This window comes from Lonchura striata, chromosome 3 (genome assembly GCF_046129695.1).
Source record: "Lonchura striata isolate bLonStr1 chromosome 3, bLonStr1.mat, whole genome shotgun sequence".
Classification (NCBI taxonomy): domain Eukaryota; kingdom Metazoa; phylum Chordata; class Aves; order Passeriformes; family Estrildidae; genus Lonchura; species Lonchura striata.
The window spans coordinates 72,973,987-72,992,767 of record NC_134605.1 but is presented as its reverse complement, the minus strand read 5'-3'; the positions used below and the strand labels follow the sequence as shown (position 1 = coordinate 72,992,767).

The 18,781-nt window shown below is 42.9% G+C and overlaps 1 protein-coding gene across 4 annotated transcripts in view; it reads left to right on the top strand.

Annotated features, from left to right (window-relative positions):
- The first annotated feature begins 11,034 nt into the window (after positions 1–11,034).
- Positions 11,035–18,781, top strand: part of GRIK2 (glutamate ionotropic receptor kainate type subunit 2) — a 347,561-nt gene continuing 339,814 nt past the window's right edge. For 2 of the 4 annotated variants that reach the window (XM_021533827.3, XM_077782282.1), the window contains exons 1-2: positions 11,035–11,188; positions 16,396–16,798. In XM_021533827.3, the coding sequence (XP_021389502.1) occupies positions 16,684–16,798 (115 nt within the window). In that variant the 5' untranslated portion in view covers positions 11,035–11,188; positions 16,396–16,683. Of the gene's footprint in view, positions 11,189–16,131; positions 16,799–18,781 lie in introns of those variants that run through there. The other 2 variants (XM_077782281.1, XM_031504400.2) reach the window with 1 other exon arrangement.

Below are 18,781 nucleotides of genomic sequence, written 5' to 3'. Positions count from 1 at the left end.
GAGTAAAAACTTAAAAATTTAAGGTGGAGAGACACTGCTTGTTTTTGTTGTTGCTGTTGGTTTGGTTTTTGGGGTTTTTTTTGGTAGGACACCTAGGAAGTTGGAAAGTTTCTCAGCTTCTCTTTAGACAGGGCATTTGACTTACTGGACTGTTAAGTCTGATCCTCTGTGTTTTCAAGGCCTATGTGTTCATAATTTATAGACATAGAAACATGTCAAGGTAGGAGTAAAATGTTAATTCTACAGATTCCAGAATGATGGTTTAAAATGCTTTCATAGAGATGTTTTGCATTATACAAGGAGTGTATGTGCATGAGAACCATGCACATACACTCCTGTTATGCTAAGAGAAGTGTTAAGGAGAACCAAACTTCCCTAAATTATCCAAAGATAGCTTGTGTGTTTCTTAACATCTTCAGAAAGGTTTCAATCCTGGCAGCCGTCCCAACAGCTTCTAGTATCTTGTTGTAGCTCTCAAGAAATTTCAGTAAGTTTAGAATATTTTATTTCCATTCTAATACTGTTTTTAATTTCCTCCCTTCCTCCCAGACAGCGAACTGTCAGTGCTGGAATAGCTTTTTTATTTTTCTTATACTTCCTAATTTTCAGTTTCAGGTCCAGGTTCTGCTATTTACACCACTGGTTTCATCCTCTCCTGCTTGTCCTGAACTTTTTCTCAAAATAATATGTCCAATCACCTTTTTTTTTCTGTCCATGACTTCAAAATTCTAATTTCAGCAATTTCAAATAATGAGAAAGAAGTCCTTTGTCCCTTTCACTTCTAGGAGATTCTCCTGTACAATGTATTACAACCATATCTTGTAATTAAGCTATAAAGAATATTTTCGTGACTGTCCAAACCTAGACGATTAAGCAGTTCTCATCTCTGAATATGATCTTAATTTCTTATTTTGCATATAGGTACTAGCACAGCCTCCAGAGAAGGGAGTCCTTGTACATCATGAAATGGTTTCTCTAAGTCAGATCCTAATTTGACAAGGTATTTGACTAAATATTCAAATTATGATGACTACAATGCTTAAGCTGCTCTCCTGGAAGCTGACTTTTGTCCCCAGCAAGTGAAGGTAACAAAGAAATTAGAATACAAGGTTCTAAAAAAAGGCTTAAAATGTAAAAAGTATTGGATAAGTGAGCCAACTATGTGAGATGTCCCACTGGACCTGCTATTTATGAAGAGAGGAGGACTGGTGGCTGATGTGACAGATTGTATTGCACACAGCAATCAAAAATATCAAGTTTTTGATTCTTCAAGAAGTAAACAGGTGGATCATCAAAACAGCTATCTTGACCTCTGGAGGGCAGACTTCGGCCTGTTTAGAAGACTGGTTGTAAGAGTTCCTTGGAAGGCAGTTCTGAAGGACAAGAGAGTATAAGAAGGCTGGATATGCTTTAAGAAGGAAATCCTAGAGAAACAGGAGCAGGCCATCCACATGGGCCAAAAGATGAGTTTTTGGAAAAGAAGACCAGCCTAGCTGAACAGAAAGCTTTGGCTGGTACTGAGGGAAAAGAAAAAAAAAAAAAAAAAGAAAGAAAGTGTAATGCCTTTGGAGAAAGTGGCAGATCACTCAGGAGAACTATAAAGATGTTGTGAGGTTATGCAGGGGAAGAATTAGAAGGGCAAAAGCCCTTCTAAAACCTAATTTGTCTACTGCTGTAAAAGACAACAAAAAGGTTTTTTTCAAGTACATCATTAACAAAAAGAGGACTAAAGAGACTCTCCATTCTTTACTAGATGCAGAAGGACAAAGGATAAGAAAAAGATTGAAGTCTTTTTTTTTTGTCTCAGTCTTTAATAGAGCTACCTGAGTACCCAGCCCCCTAAACTGGAAGTTACTGATGAAGAGAAGAATGAAGCTGCCATAAACCAAGCTGAAATGGTCACAACCTGCTGTGCCACTTAGACATGCACTAATCTATGGAGCCAGATGACATCCAAGCAAGGGTACTAAGGGAGCTTGTGGAAGAGCTCACCAAGACACTCCATCATTTACCAGAAGTCCTGCCTGACCAGAAATGTCCCAGTTGATTACAAGTTAATGAATGTGGTGACCACACACAAAAACATGTCAGAAGGAGGATTCAGGGAACTATAGGCTTCTCAATCTGACCTTGGTGCCAAGAAAGGTCATGGAGCAGATCATCTTGGAGGCCATCATGAGACACATGCAGGACAGTCAGGAGATCTGGGCTAGGCAGCACAGGTTTAGTCAAGCAGATCCTGCTTGACTAACTTGGTTTCCTTCTCCAACAAGGTGCTTAAGGGTCATGAATTTTGGTATGGTTTCCCACAGCATTCTCATGGAGAAACTGGCTGCTCATGATGTGGACAGGTGCACTCTTCATTGGGTAAAAGCTGTCTTAATGGCTGGCTCAGAGCATGGTGGTGAATGGAGTCAAATCCAGCTTAGGGAGAGTTACAAGTGATATTCCACAAAGGTCAGTGTTGGTGCCAGTCCTGTTTAATGTCTTTATCAATTATCTGGATCAGAGGATTGAGTGCACCCTCAATAAGTTTGTAGATGGCATTAAGTTGGGAGTGTTGATCTGAGAGACAATAAGAAGGCTGGATCAATGGGCCAATGCCAATTGTATGAGGCTCAACAAGAAGTGCCAGATCCTACATTTCAGTCACAACAACTCCATGTAGGGGTAAAGGCTTGGGGCAGAGAAAGTCTTGGCTGGAAAGTGAGCCAGAGGAAAAGAACCTGGAGGTGTTTTTGACAGTCAGATGACTGACAACCAGCAGCATGCCCAAATGGCCAAGAAGGCCAATGGCATCCTGGCTTGTATAAGAGATAGTGTGGCCAGCAGGAGCAGGACAGTGATTGGCCATATGTATTAGGCACTGGTGTGGCTGCCCCTTGAAACCTGTGTTCAGTTTTGGGCCCCTCACTACAAGAAGGACATTGAAGTGCCAGAGCATGTCTAGAGAAGGGCAGTGGAGTTGGTGAAGTCCAGTCCATGATCTTAGAAGTCTCTTAGAACCTAGACAGTTTCATGATTGAAAAAAAAAAAATAGAAATACTTAATAAAGGTGTTTATTTTTAGATATTTTTGTGGCCCCATTACTTCACTTATGGTTATCAGTGCTAAAGTAGGTCATTATTCTATTTTATAATATAATGACATGGTATGTGACTTCCTATCTACTTAAGATGCATATTGTAGAGGAATGTGCCCCAGGGGGTATTTTCACATACTAGAAATGACTTTCCATATCTGATAAACTGCTTAGGTTTGAATAGTGGAGCAATTTCATTTCCTTTCTTCCTCTGAAATGGACCAAATACATTTTATATAGTCTAACTAAAATAATTTCAAGGTAGATTAGAAGCATAGGCTTGCTTTGGGTGAAATTCATTTTCCAAAACCTCAAAGAGATTTAGACGCTGCACAGATATTGTAATTTTCTACACACTAGTACACTTTAATTCTTCTGTTCTGAGTCTGAAGTCAATGGAACACACTCTACCAGTTGTCCTAATGAGTAGCTAGTACTGACACCTTAGCTACTATGTGGCTGTCACCACAACTAATATGGGCTATGCAGTGCCATATATCTGAATTGTGACAGTGGATTTGTGTCAATTTCTAAGTCCCATGAAAATAAATAGGATTAATTATAATTCATCAGACTATATAATAGATTACTTGGTTTGAATGGGTGCATATTTGAAAATCAAAGTCTATTCTCAGCTGTATATTAACCACAAAAATATTACCTATGAATCCTATTTAAGACTAGGCATTTTGAACAACCTAGTACCTAAGTCCCCTGCTATGATATTCCCCCTTGAAAATTATTTCTCTAAATGCACAATGAATAAATAACTCAGACATTTGGAAATCAGTTATCTTTTAATATTGTAGATGTGATCAACAAACACAAAGTTTCCCATGTATGGAGAGCTTGGGCGTAATTGCCAATATACTGGCAGTGTAACAATACAACTGTACAAAAACTGTTTCAGCTCATTGATGTATGATTAATATTAATTGTTTATGTGATTGATATATACTGAGTGGGACATGAAAAAAGCACAATTTCATTCTTTTCTTATTGCTGAAGTTTAAATCTTATTTAAGAAAAATTTGGTTGCAAAGTTAAATTGAAGTTTTTTCGCATTATTAGAATGCCCTCTTCCATATTTACAGTTCATGGTTGCCTGTGTGCTGGGCATTATCCCATACTAGAGAAACTTTGACTCCTCATTAATTAAATTAAAGTCTTATTTTTATTATCATCCCTGGGCCTTTTTAAGGCTCTGTTATCAAGTGGTGTATCCAGTTCTTGTTTAGGACATAGACCAGGAATTTTGCTCATAGATATTTAAGTATTGTGATTGTAAAAATTCATTGGTGGTGTTTTTGTGTTGCTTTGTTTGGGTTTTATTGGGGTTCCTTAAATTATTTCATTTTGTATATTTGTAAAGTACCCATTATGACTGCTTCTAAGTTTAGATGCAAAACTAGGTCCCAGTCATGTAATTTGCTACACTTAGGTTTTGCCTTTATTTTTTTTTTAAAGCTTCATTTTTAGCCAGAGAGCTTTATTGGTCCATCTATTAATATTTTTGTTCCATGCATCTAAATTAGCACTGGATTTGTAAAAAGCTAGAGACATACAAATTCATTAAATTGATAACTACATATTCCTATTTATAAGGTAAAATTCTATTGGGCTCAAAGAACAAAGCACAAGGATAAGACACTTGATAAAATATATTAGTATTCATAAACAAGGCTATAGAGTTTCTAAGAATAAACCCGAACAAGACATGACACTTGCGTAAGCAAAATGGAATGTAGAAGGTGGTGCAAAACAGTTTTATTGGTATACTGTTGAACCTCAAGGAGAGAAGAAAAAAGATTTCTCTAAAATTCTTTATGACCTGCTATGCTGCTATTGCATATTTACTATTGCAAATATGAATGACTTGTCTGCCTCATTTAAATGTTTGATGAAGGCTATATAGGAGCAACTGAAGAAATGTTTCTGGTTAGGCACAGAATTTAGAATGTGTCTCAATAAATCAAAACAGTGTTCTGGAAAAAAATAAGAATTATATTATACAAGCACAAATTTCTACATTGTAAGTGAGTAGTTCAGCAAGTGCAAATGAGGAAACAACTAATCAGGGGTAGCAGAAAAGGACATAGATATAATTGTGACATAGCAAATATGAAACTAGAATATCAATATGCACTGGGATTTCTGGACAAGATGGGAACCTGAAAACAGTAATAGTAGTCCTTCCTTCCACTCACTACTTTTGTTGTAGTATTTGCTGTACTATATACAGTTCTTCTCCCTGTAATGCAGTGACATGGACCAATTAGAAGCACTGGCAAAATCATCCAGAATAGAATGGACTAGGGGAGACACAAGAAAATAAAAAAGAATGGTTGAGACTAGAAGGGACTTCTGTAAGTCTTCTAGCCTAACTCTCTCCCTAATCAAGCAAGGCCACCTACAGCTCTTTGCCTGGGAACCTGTCTAGACAGGTGGGAAACTCCATTCACTCGCTGGACAACCTGTGCTGATGTTTGCTTATGCCCAGAGTAAAAAAGTGTTTGCTGATGTTCAGAGTGAACATCTTGTGCTTCAGTTGGTGGCTTTTGTCTCTGATCTTGTCCCTGGGCACCACTGAATAGAGCTTAGGTGCACCTTCTTTGCACCCTCCCTTCAGATGTTTACATACATTTTATTAGTTCCTCCCTGTGACATCTCTAGGCATAGTTTCAGAATTCTCAGCCCTTCTTCATGTGGCAAATCCTTCAGTCCCTTCATCATCTGCTTTTTTTGGATGTTTCCCAGTTTGTCCATGTGTCTATTGTACTTGGGAGCCCAGAACTGGACACATTACTTCAGGTGTGGTCTCACCAGTGCTAACTGGAGGGTAAGAATCACCTCCCTCAACATGCTAGCAACACTTCACTTAATCCAGCCCAGGATACCATCCGTCTTTTCCACAATGGTACATTGTTAGCTCAGGTTTAACTGCATGTCCACCAGGACCCCAGGGCTTTTTCTGCCCAGCAGTGTTGCAGCTAATCAACTGCAAAATGAGGATTGCTCTTTCCCAGGTGCAAGACCCTGCACTTGCTGCTTTTGAGCTTCATGTGATTCCTGTCAGGCCACTCCTCCAGCTTGTCAGCATCCTTCTGGATGGCAGCACAATCATTGTTCTGGGCCATCAGCTGCTCCTCCCTGTTTGGTGCCATAGGCAAACTGGATGAAGGTGCACTCTGCCCCACCATCCACATCATTAATGAAGATGTGGAATATATGTTTGGAGTAATGACTCCTGGTGTACATTGCTATTTACTGGCCTCCCACTACATTTCAGCTGCTGATCATCATCTTCTGGGCCTGGTCATTCAGCCAGTTTTCCAATCCCCTCACCATCTGCTCATCTGTCCCATACATCAACTTCTTTATGAGAATCTTATAGGAACCAGTGCAGTTGGCAATATCCACTGCTCTCCCCTCATCCACCAAGCTGGTAATCTAATTTTAAAAGTTTATCAATTTGGTCAAACATGACTTTCCCTAGGTCTATCTATGCTGATTCCTCCTAATGATTTTACTGTCCTTCATGTGCCTGGAAATGGTTTTCAGGATTAGCTGCTTTATCACTTTTGCAGGAACTGAGATGAAGCTGACCAGTCTGGAGCTTCCTGTGTCCTCCTTCTTGGCCTTCTTCAAGAAAGAAGTGACATTTAGCTTCCTGCATAATATTCATTCAGTTGTTCAGAAGACAGTTCTAGAGAGAGGAATAAAAACTCATCTTTGTGTCCTCTGCAGGTAAGAATAATGATTGTCAATTGCCATAAGGCTATTAGAGGCAAACATCAGAATATTTTCTAACAATGACAACAGCTAAACCATGAAAGTCTATCTGGGAGGACTAAATATGGCAGTCTGTTGGAGAATATTGTACAATGGGTCATGACTGGCACCAAATAAAATAAAACTTGCTAGCCATGTATGTATGTCCAAAGGCATTCAGACAGAGGTTAAGCTTTATTCTTTTATGCCTTCTGGTAGTATCTCGATTTTCCCTCTTAGTAATGCAATACACTTAGGTATATCTCTTAAATCATAAAGTGAGTCAAATGTAAGTCTTGAATCAGGTAAGGTAGTCCAAATGTGAGATATTAATTCTAGAGTTATGGAATATCATCTTGAAAGAGTCTAGACATTCCTATCACTCTTTGGATGATCCCATATTGCTAGGCAAGAAATCAATCTGATGTACTGATCGATGCAGTACTATGAGAAACATCACAATTACTATGTTACATAGATCGGAACTGTTAAAGTTAACAGTGACACATGAATAACACACGATGGGTACAAAGTGCCCATCAATTTTGTATGTGATCCATCAAACTGACACATGGATATAACCTATGGCTCATTATCTCCCTCAAGTGGATAATGCAAGAAAAGGGATTTGTTTCTTTTAGAGTTTTTGTTTTTATTCCATCCTGTTTTGACTCATTCTTCAGTTTGAAGGGACATGAAGCCGTGATACATGCAGCCAGATTAACCAAGAATATAAGTATACAAAGTCATCATTAAAAGTTGTGAAAAGGCAACATTTGGGAGGATAATTCTTTCTTTGCCCATGAGATGCACCAAAAATCTTTATGTCATAGCAGTAGGAGATAGATTTCCTGAAAGGCCATGCAGTATTGTTTACAACTGCAAGAGGGTAAAAAAAATTAAAACAATGGCTGGCAGAAAGAACAAAAAAGTCAGTTGCCTGCAATCTGAAGTCCCAAAGGTTTGATTCAGTGTTTTCTGTGGCAGGGCACAAGCTGTGAACCACACATCTTGAACAAATGTCAGTGCTCAGATTTGGGTCATTAAATTGGACAGAATCTGTTTAGGGCTGTTAAGCCACAGCATCCAGAATCCCTAAAATATTGTTATTTTGGTTGGTTTGGGGTTTTTGCAGATCTGGCATTATGAAAAATATTTGATGGAAACTCTTTTGAAAGATCTTAAATTTTGTCAGTGTGTGTGTGCTATCATAGCTGACCTAAATGGAAAGACAAAGCAGGAAAAAAAATTATAAAATATTCAGATTTACTGTGTACTACTGATAGATTTCTGTGGGGAAAGGATGAATCTGTTATCCTTTGGTAATTTCATTTTGGAAGTCTTAAAGTAATTAGGCTACAAATTTACATTACACCTAACTCTGAGGTGTAAATGAACCTAATGGGAATGTAATAAACCCAGATAATTTCATTTTAAACGTTTAAAAATAATGCTGAGAAAACCAAACAAACCCAAAACCCATTCTCACAAAGATCTTTGCAGATATGTTTATTTTTGATGGGGTTAAACTCTTATTGGCATTTATAAAAATTATTTTAAATGGATGGTGTATATTTGACATATATATTCTTATTTGATAAATTTATAAATTACAATTAAAATAGTCAACAATAAAACAGAAGCAAGCAAGGAAGGAAGCTTGGGGGTAGCTTGGGGAGGTTGTGAGGTTTTGTTTGTTTGTTTGGTCATTTGTTTTATTTGTTTTTGTTTGTTGTTTGTTGTTTTGCTTTGTGTTTTCTTGTTACCGTCCAGGATCTTGTATGACAAATTCTCTGCTACATCTCATTTTAGATACTGACAAACTGAGTCTGTACTTTCCTGTTTCTTTCTAGTGGTAAATCCCGATAAAGTTCAAAGTTCCTTCAGTGTAACTGGGAAGAAACATGAAAAGTTCTGTCAGTATTGAAATGAAGGAGTTTTGCAATAGTTAACACTTGAGAAGTTAGTCACAGACTGTCTTCCCATTATGTCCCTGACTTGCAGTGTGATCTTAGGCTTGTTCATCCAACATTCCTGCTCCAATATTCTTCATTAATGAAACATATGTGAAGTCCTTAAACACCCTAACAATAGATAACAATAAGAACGACAACAGCACTGGTGGCACTGGGAACCTCTTTCTTGTCAGAGAGGACCTAATTCTTGATAAACTGTTGTTGGCTAAGGAAAGCATTGAGAATTTCACGTCTGGATAGAAATGTAACCCAGGCAACAAGGGAAAAGGCTCTAAATCAATGTAGTTGAGTTGAAGTGAATACATGAGGGTATTACACAACCCATCTGTAATGTTAGAACCGTACCCCTTTTCTTCCCCTGCCTTCCTTTCTGCCATCCTAGAGTGACAGCTTTGACTCATGTATTTTTTATGTTTGACTTGTTCTCTGTTTGTTCTCTGGTCAGAAAACTCTGGATAGTAAGTAACAATGCAAATGCAGACAGTGATAAAACAAAAAGGGATGAAATCAGCGAATCGGTGCTTGCACAAACGTTTGATCATCCGACCTCATACACTTCCCATCATATGGCTGGTCTTGCAGCGTTAACCCGCCTTGCCTTCCCCGGAGATCGTGGAGATTACTTGGTTGCTCTTGTGGCGATCCCCGCCACACCTTTCCCTCTTGCAGGATCGCGGGATCGCGCAGAACTCAGCTTTCCACGACGTTCTTCCACTCTGTTTTCCACCCGCGACCCACTTAGTCCTGGAGTCCTGGAGAAGCAACCTCCTGCCCAGCTCCCTTCACCGCCCTGGGTGGCATGAAGCGCTTTGCTTTAGTAGTGTGCTTGCTTTTAACAGGAGTTATCTCCATTACCGCTTCAGGCAAATGAACTGACTAATGAGTTTTTTGTCGGCCATGGAAGTGTGCTGCAAGTAATTAAGGGATGTGCTGTGGGACCGATTAAGCTGCAAGTCACAGCGGCCGGAGCCCAAGCGCTGCGAGCCCGTCGCAATCTGTGCCGCCTGCGCTCGGCTCCACAAAGGGATCATTGACTATTTATTTACTTCGCACAACAACTCTGCTGTTTATTTAATTATAGGAGCTTTTCAGTCACCCACCCCCACCCGCTCCAGCCCCATCGCTTCAGCGCTTTTTGAGTCCTCCCCTCCTGCCTCTGATAACCGGTTTGTCGCTTGGGTAGATGAAGCGGGGCAATGCCTGAGCATCCTTTGTGGGGTACGGCCTGCGCTCCCCCGGCGGATCCGGGAACGGGAATTTTCCGCTAGGGAAAGGCGAGGAGACAGGGATTTTCCTATCAAATTGCTCATCACATCTGCTTAGAGGTCAGACCTCGAGAAGGCTGCGCTGTGGAGGGGGAGGCGCAGGGGAAATCCTGCAGCTCTTCTAGGCATGTCCTAGTCACGAAACAAAATCGGGAGAAGCCCACAAGAGGAGAAGAGACGCCTGTGGCGCTGCGGGGGCGAGTGCGGCTGGGCGAGGGAGGCGCTCCGCAAGGCGGGGCGGACAACACATTTCCCACCCCAATTCACCAGGGAGGCCTTGGTCCTTTTACCAGAGCCCCCTCCCGCAGCGTTGACGCTTCGGAGCGAGTCGGGGGCGGAGGGGGAGGGGGGTGGTTGGGACAGATGTGGTCGTCCACTCCCGGGATCCTCTTCCAGCCCGGGGAAGTGCCCGAGCTCAGTACCCGCTAGTTCAAGGAAGGAGCGGGGACAGGCGGGTTTCAGCATGAGAACAAGTCGAGAAGCAGACGAAGCTTTTTCTAGCACCCCCGCAGGCTGAGATAAGAGCACTCCACTCATCCCCTCATCCACGGGGAAAATTGGGACGGGCAGGGGTCTTTGAAGCTGTTTCACAAGCGTAGGATTCAACTCCCACTTTCTCCGCGTCCACAAAATGGGCTCGAGGACCCCAGTTAGGAGCTTGGGCTTTTAACGCCGTGAATACTCGCTGTCTGGCGAGTTCGAGCTCTTCGGGCGACTGCGCGGGGAGGAACCCTGCGCCCACCGATGGCCGGCGGGCACCGGAGAGACTTGGCGGTGTGGGGAGCCGGCAGTGGCCGCCGTAGAGAAAGCAGGTTTCTGCTCCTTTAAAGGGCGCTGAACAGAGCTCCCGAAGGGAGGCGGATCTCCCTCCTTCCTCCCTTCCCTCCATCCCTCCCTCCTTCCCTCCCTCCCTCCTTCTCGCTCTCCCTCCTCCCTCGCTCCCTCCTTCCCTCCCTCCCCGCTTGCCGCCGCCGTCAGTGGTGCCCGGACGCCGGCTGCACCGCAGCCCGGGCTGTCCCCGGCGTCCTGCCACCGCCCTTCCTCCCCCGCCTCCGCCTTCCTCTCCCTCCCCGATTCCCCTCCCGCAGCTCAAGGTAGGAGGATGTCCCGGGGTCTCCGGCTGGCCGCCACGGCCGGAGGGGTTGCATGCCAGTGAGGGGCTGCAGGGGGGCGGGGGGTGGCGGGGGATGCACCGTGGCCGCGTTGTGCCGAGAGCTGCACACCACGATGGCTTTTGGCCAGGTGTCTCAGGGCAAAGGCGGGCGCTGAGCTGGCCGACCCGAGCGCTATTGCCGCCCGGGTCTGTCCCTCGCTGTGGGGAAAACTGACCTGTCGGCTTCCTGTCTTCCTTCCATCGCTGCTCCGCATCGTCAGAGCCGCCGCTGGCCCCACGATGAAAGTGGAGGTGTGGGAAGGGGCAGCAAGAGGCCAGGGCAGCGCAGCCCCCCATGTCCCTCGCCCGGTGCCCTCCCGGTAGCCCGGAACTCCCTTCCACAGCCGGAGCGCTGCTCCCGAGCCGGGCTCAGGGAGGCCGAACCGGCTGCATTGAGGATGTGCCCCCCGCTCTCATGGGGGAGCGGAGGTGAACCCGGGCTCTAACTTCGCTAGAGTTGTGGGTGGACAACAATCTCTACTTCCGTAAGGTCTCCTCCTGCCCCTACCCCGGCCCACACCGTACGGCTCAGACAGTCCCCCTTTCGGCTTATCGGCAGCCCTGTAATTTATTTCTGAGCAAAATCAGCATTCTTTGGGTAAGCATCCATCGCTAAAGTAGCCAGGGCGCTGACACTCTCTGGAAAGCAAGAGACATTCCTGCCTACGGAGTGCAGGCATGATAGCAAGAGCATTGTGTGCACTGAGAAGGAATGAATAGATTGTAATGGAAACCTCTCTTCATATTCTCATTAGAAACTTTTGGGGGAGTACAGCAGGAAAAGCATAAAGCATCATCAGTTTCCTCCAAAAATCTTGCACAGCTTCCTCAGTCCCGAAGGAAGCTGAAGGGACCAAAGGCTGATCTGTAGATCATGTCAAAAGTATTAGTTTTTGCTGCTTAAAACTTGCTAGGAAAGTGCATTGCTGTGATACTCAAAAGTGCCTGAACAAGAAAGTCTATTGCACACTCACTTCATTAATTAGAATACAAGTCTTTGCAGTATCTAAAAATTAATTATCATCTTAAAATGTCATTAATCATTGGCACAGCAGAAACTTGGTTGTATATTTGGACTGAGATAATAACAAACAGAGAAAGACCGAGAAAGGGGTTTTTTATAGCTGGTGGGAGTGAAATGTCAGTGGGCCACAATTTGTTTTAAATGATAATATCAACATTCATTTGAATACTTTGGCAAATGTTTTAGAAGGGAGGACTGTGTTATTGCTTTGTCAGCAAAGCTGCATTACTTGATTCTAGAGATCTAGAGATGCTGGTCAGGTGTTGCAGTAAGCTGTGGCTCTCCTCACACCAGATTGCAACAGCAGGAGGACTGTGGTGGCATGTGAATCCGAAACGTTTGCAAGGGTTTGCCGAAAAATGTCCGAGAAACATTTGGGGGACCATATGTTGTACATACATTAAATTTATAGCAGCTGCTGTTGTGAGAGGTTAAAATAGTAGATTACGTGATATAAAAACCTCACTATCTGTTCTTAGAGGCACAACTATGACCTGAAAATAAAAGCCCATTCCTTTCTAAAGTAACATGATAAAACTATACATCCCAGTAGGTGGCAGCTAGCTGGAACTGGGTTAACTTTTATAATGATAACAGTGCATAAAAATTAGATCTGATGGCAAAAGCTCCTGATATAGTAAGGTAATCAGAATCACATATCTCCCCTTTCCAAATGAAACATTATGTACATAATGTACACCATTTATACTTGACACACAGCTGAAACTGTAGTAGGTTTTTATTACCCAGAAAAGATATAAGGCCTCAGACTGTATTTTCTTCTTTCCCTGTCTATAGTTGTATTACTATTTTTCATATCAACTACACTTGAACAGAGTCCTGTATATTAAAGATGTCCTTGTGTACTGAAGATGTGTTACCACCATGTCTACAATAGATGACCACACAAATCAAAACGTATATCCAAGGAATTGTAGATTTCCCAGCTGATGATCACTGAAGTGTAGAGGGCATTTTCATACAGACTTTAATATGAAAAGAGCTGTGTAACAGTGGTGACAAGATCCCAAAACAGAAGACCAGCTTATCTACCATGACATTTTATTAGGGATTTCCAGACTTTGAATTGTACATCTCACAGGGAAAGAAATATTGAAGGCACTAAGAATATTTACCTGTTTTCATGTTGAAATCAGTCTACAGGATGCAAGAAGGTATCCTGGTCTTTTTCATGAAGAAGAAGTGGAGTTAAAGTCCAATTAACTGAAAAGGAGTCTAGGGTGGGGAAGACTGAAGATTTAGTCAATTATGTAGTCTATAAGTCATCTTCAGTCACCAAATATTTAGTGAGTTATAAACATCTGATGTCTTGCAAGATTTAAGTTTTTATATAAGGGACTCGTATTCTTGAGAAAATATTTCTGGGTTAACTACGACTTTTCTTCAAGGTGGGAGCTAGGGTTTGAAAGAAGGGGGCGGAATGTTTATGCAGCATTAGGCGATGTCTGCTAGTAGATAAGGAGGACATCGGTACTTCTGAACCCATAAAATGCCATAAAATAGCTGACTAGATAACATAATAGAGGGCATAATATGTATCCTTAAAGAAGCCGATAACAGGTTTTAATTTCCTTTCCGCACTGTGAAGCGACTGGAAAGGGTAAAAAGCCCCCGGCGTTTTGACACCCGAAGCGGGGGGCGGCCGGAGCGCTGTCCGCGGTGCTGAAGGGGCGCGCCCGGCGCTGTCCGCGGTGCTGAGCCCGCTGCCGGCGGCGGGGGCTGGCGCGGGGGAAAGGAAACTCGGCGTGAGCCTCAGGCGTCAGACCAGGGGCTGCAGCGTGGGCTGCTGAGTGTTTAATAGTAACAGGAATTAACCACAAGTTGTTTTATGATTCCAGTTCTAAACGCCTCCGTGAGCTGGGTGCTCTGTTGGGCTAAGATTACAGGTAGCTGTATATTTTTTTTTCCAAGAGATTTTAGAAAATCAAACTGGCGACAGGAGTCACTTTGTCCAAAGTTTATGTATTGTTTAATGTGCTAAACCTGACGATGAATATAATATTTTCAAAACTTCTCACCAAAACAAACTTAAATAAGTAAAAAAAATCAGATTAGACTGCAAGCTGCACCTGAGCATTCACAATTAAAAACATAGCTAAATCATATTCTTTATTTCAGCAACAGCAGGGAGGGATACAATGAACTTTCACAATGTTCACGTGGGTTGGTTTTATTTCTCCTTGGACTATGAAAAATAGAAACGAGTAGAAGAGAATAAATGAAATAGTAAATAGAAGAAAAAGCATCTCTGCATTTTCTGCTGGGAGATATTCTAAGTGTGAACTGAAGGAGTCGCTAGATATCCTTGCTTTTAATACTAGGTGTTCTTTTTAAAGTGCTCCAATAGTCAAATCGTCTGATTGAATTCCATGCTAGACTGCAGAACTAGCCATTCATGATACTTATTTTTGACACTGCAGTTATACCTCCATCTTAAGGAAAAAAAAAAATCAATGATGTTTAATAATCCTCTCGCAGGCTGTACATTTCTTTTCATCAGCATTTTACAGTGTTTTAAGTAAAAGTGTGCAGAGGAAATCAGTAAGGCAAAATGATAAAAAGTTACTAAGAATTGCTAACACTTCTAGGGATACAGAGCACAAACACTACAAGTTATAATCCTAATGCTGCTGTTACTTATTTACAGGTCTACAACACACAGATGTTAATTAAGAATAAACTGTAACTCACCTCTGCCGTGGTCTGCTTCTGATAGATTTCACAGAGTGTTCTCATTAGCTTGGCATAATTTGTATTTACTTCTGTAAAGTCAGGTTTATTCTATGTTTTTCTGTACATATCTGTGGGGAAAGTCTCCCAGTGATATTTTCTTTGTTAATGAAAAGCAAAGGAGGGGGATAAAGGAGACAAAAGATGTCTGTAGGCAGAATGTAGGAAAAAACTAATTCATTTTCCTGATGGGAAATACAGGAATTATATTTCGGTGTTTGAAGTAAAGCTCAAGCAGGTTCAGCAAATCATGACTTAGATTGCAAAGTCTGGCAGTCCTGGTTTAATGTATTTCAGTGGATGCAGACACACAATTAATTGCATTTCCAAGGAAAATCTAAAGTAGTCCACAGAATGGGTTTATCTTCTTTGGAACACCTGGTCAAAAACAAAAATCTGTGGCTGCATTTCCATATATAAACTCAGTATCCCATTATCAAATTGGGAAATGCTGTTGTTCTCACTGAGGACAGCAAAATGACAAACTACATAGATCATAGTATAGGGAGGAACAGCAACATTTCCATAATAAAAGGAAAGGAAAGCAGAGTGCAAAATAAGAGAGTGGCAGAATAAAGTGAAAATCATAAACTAGTAAATCCCCTAGTTACTGTCTTTTAAGCAACACTGCAATTTCAAGCAAGTTTAGCGAAACAGGTCTGTGCATGCAACAAGGTTCCAGAGCTGCCGGTTCCTGTTACCTTGCAAAAGCAGCCTGGTGCTCCGTTATCACTGAGTCTGGAGCAAGTTCCTAGGGACAGTCAGTATACAAGCCATAACATTTATCCTACTTCATGCATTAAAATTAGTAACAGTTAATAATTGTAATTTTTATTCCTTATCTGAAACCTGAACGTTACTCTGATAACCTGCATGACTTTGTTGTCAGCCTTCTATTTCACAACTCTAAAGTGATCTCCACCCAAGCAGTCAGCTATTGAAATACAGGAATTGATTTTCACACAACCGATTCCCTTCTCCCTTCTAGCAGAACTTCCCCCCCCTCCCCGCCCCCCCCGCCCCTTATAGCTATTGTTCAGAACAACTGAATAACTAATAACAATAAGAAGCATGTAAATATAACCGAGCTGGTTTTTTTTTTTTTTTTTTCCTCCGACAAAGCTGGGCGATCAGATCGGTTGCATAATAGAAATTGGGAAGGCTGTCTGGCAGGCAGCCTTAAGCAGAGAAGAGCTATCTCAATTTCTCTCACTTAATCTTGGCTTCGCGTCAGAAGCTGTGCAGCAGTGCAGTAGAATGGGAGCACGGCAAAAGCTTCGCCAGTGAAACGGCGGGCGCTCGCTATGTGGCGGTACCTCAGCGATCTCTCGAGCTGGATTACCTATTGATTTTCCTCCTTTCTCGCCTCCCAGGTTTACTCGGCTGGACACTGTGTGTGTTTGGATTTCTCAAGGATTCTCCCCTGACTAACATGGATGTCCCACCATTCCTTGCAGTTGAAGGTTGCTCCTTGGCGCAGTGAATGAAGAACATGCAGGGATTGCTAATGGGTTTGGGAAGCGTAGACTCTCTGCTCTCTGTGACCATGCCGTGATCGTGTCTGAGGGCCATCAGTTTACGTATCCTCATTCTCACCCTACCGGGAAACCTGACGGCTTAGAAGGGGGAAGTAAGGCAGCGCGTGTGTGCATAGAAACATCATGAAGATTATTTCCCATATTGTAACTAATTCAGTCTTCAGATGCACCATTAGACTCCTTTTTTGCTTACTGTGGATTGGATATTCTCAAGGAACCACACATGTATTAAGATTTGGTAAGATTTCCCGACACTTTTTTCATTGTGTTTTTAAGCCTGAATGTGATATGCGGAGGATTGACTCAGAAGGGGATGCTGGGGGAGAGCTGGGACGTGCTACCGGAGTCGGGTAGCGAAGTCCCTCTTTATTTTGCATCCGGAGGGATGAATTGCTGTGTGATTTTTTTTCTGTCGCTGCTGCTCATTGTAGCCGTAGTAACGGCACGATGGTGATGATAATTATAATAACAATAGAAAAAAGACTGGCAAACGTGGTTGCCTGAGGCTCTGCGCAGCTTGTGTGGCTTCCTCGTAATTGTTTCCATTGTTTTGCTCTATTGTTTCCATAGTAGGGGAAAGCATGGCTAATACGGTGATTGATCAGTTGAAAACCTGTCAAATAGTTGTTGAGTTTCGGCCGCCCGTCTCTGATCCCCCCCGCCGTGAGCCGATCCCGTGCGAGCATAACGCTGTGATTTGAGACCTTTGGGCTGATCTCCCTTGAAGTATCTGTCTGTTTGCTTGACACTTGAGTGGCGTTTAGGGTTAGAGAAGAGATGATTTATGTCTTGAACGGTGTTTGGGGAAGAGCTTTGCGGTACCTTTCAAAAGCACAGCTTTTCTATGCGAGGAAAGTTGTAGGAGTTCCTCCCTCTCCCGCGAAAAAGAAAGGAAAAAAAAAAAAAAAAAGAAGATCAGAATGACATTTTAAGAATAGAGAGGGTTTAGAGTTTAAAGGCTATCCCAGCTGGACCAGGGCACTAACCTTAAGAGCTCTGCCTGTGCAAGCGCGCATGTTCGTGTGTCTAAGCAAGCAAGCGAGGCACAAATTCCAGCCGCTGCATCCTCCACAGAAGTTTTGAAGTAAGGAAAGGCAGGACGGAAAGTTCAGAAACCAGGTCCGAAGGGATCTGTGCGGGCGGGGATGTCCTTCGGTGCGAGTCTGGGGCGAAATGCGATGGGAGCCCCGCATCACAAACCTCCTGGTCGTCCGGGTACCGCGGGCGAGCCGCGGCCAGAAAGGGACAGGCTGACAATTGCTCCCCCATACAAGCAGCATTCTTTGTGCCTGCCGACAGCACGGGTGGACGGCGGAAGAGCGGATCTCCCGCATTCCCGCTGTCCGCGATAAACTGTGACAGCTGCTGCATCCATTTCTGTGGGGCACAGAAATCTCTTGCCTTTGCCTGGGAATAATGCCTTGGTTTGTATCTATTTTAATTTAAATCAGCACCCCCGCACACAGTTTTATATGGAGGGGAGGGTGAGTAATGATTAAAAAGTCACTAGGCTGTTACCAGTCTCTGAATTCCTAGCAGCACTTTTTTTCTGCTTCCATCTGGTCTAAAGGTGGTGCTTATGGCACGTTGCTCTTAGCAACCGTCCTCAGGAATGTCTGTTTCTTTGGATATGGCTAAACGGGCCCGTATATCATTGTGAGGGTCTATTTTACAATCAGTCTGATCCGTAATCATTGCTGTGAATTTAGTGCTTAGGATGCCTGTAATGTGGCACCGGCCGGCTGTCTGTCGTTCCACGGGGCCGAGAGTCTGTCTCTAGGAGCCTGAGTTACTTTCATGTATAGCTATGTAAACAAACATATTCCTGGTCACAGCACTAGCAAGAGGTGGACTTTCCTTTAGAGCGACATTCCCTCTGAACTTCAGTCCGGTGTAGCTCTAGAGACAGCCCTAGAGAGTAGCGCTTTGGCAAGCGTTAGAGCAATAAATAATCGCGAGGCTGAAAGGTGATGCAGGGGGTCTCTGTTACCCAGTGACATGGTGGTGCATGCATATGTTTTACTGGGCTAACTTCCCTTCCCAGCTGCCTTCTGGTCACACAGCTGGCCAACGAGTTGTGCTCACTCCACTGTAGCAGCGAAGTAGAAATCAGTTTCTGCATCTCTGCCTGCTTTTCCCTGTCTTTGAAAGAATTGTCGCCAAAGCATCACTGAACATTAAGTTGTGGAGAATGTTAGACGTGAAAAAGCAGAAAGACTTT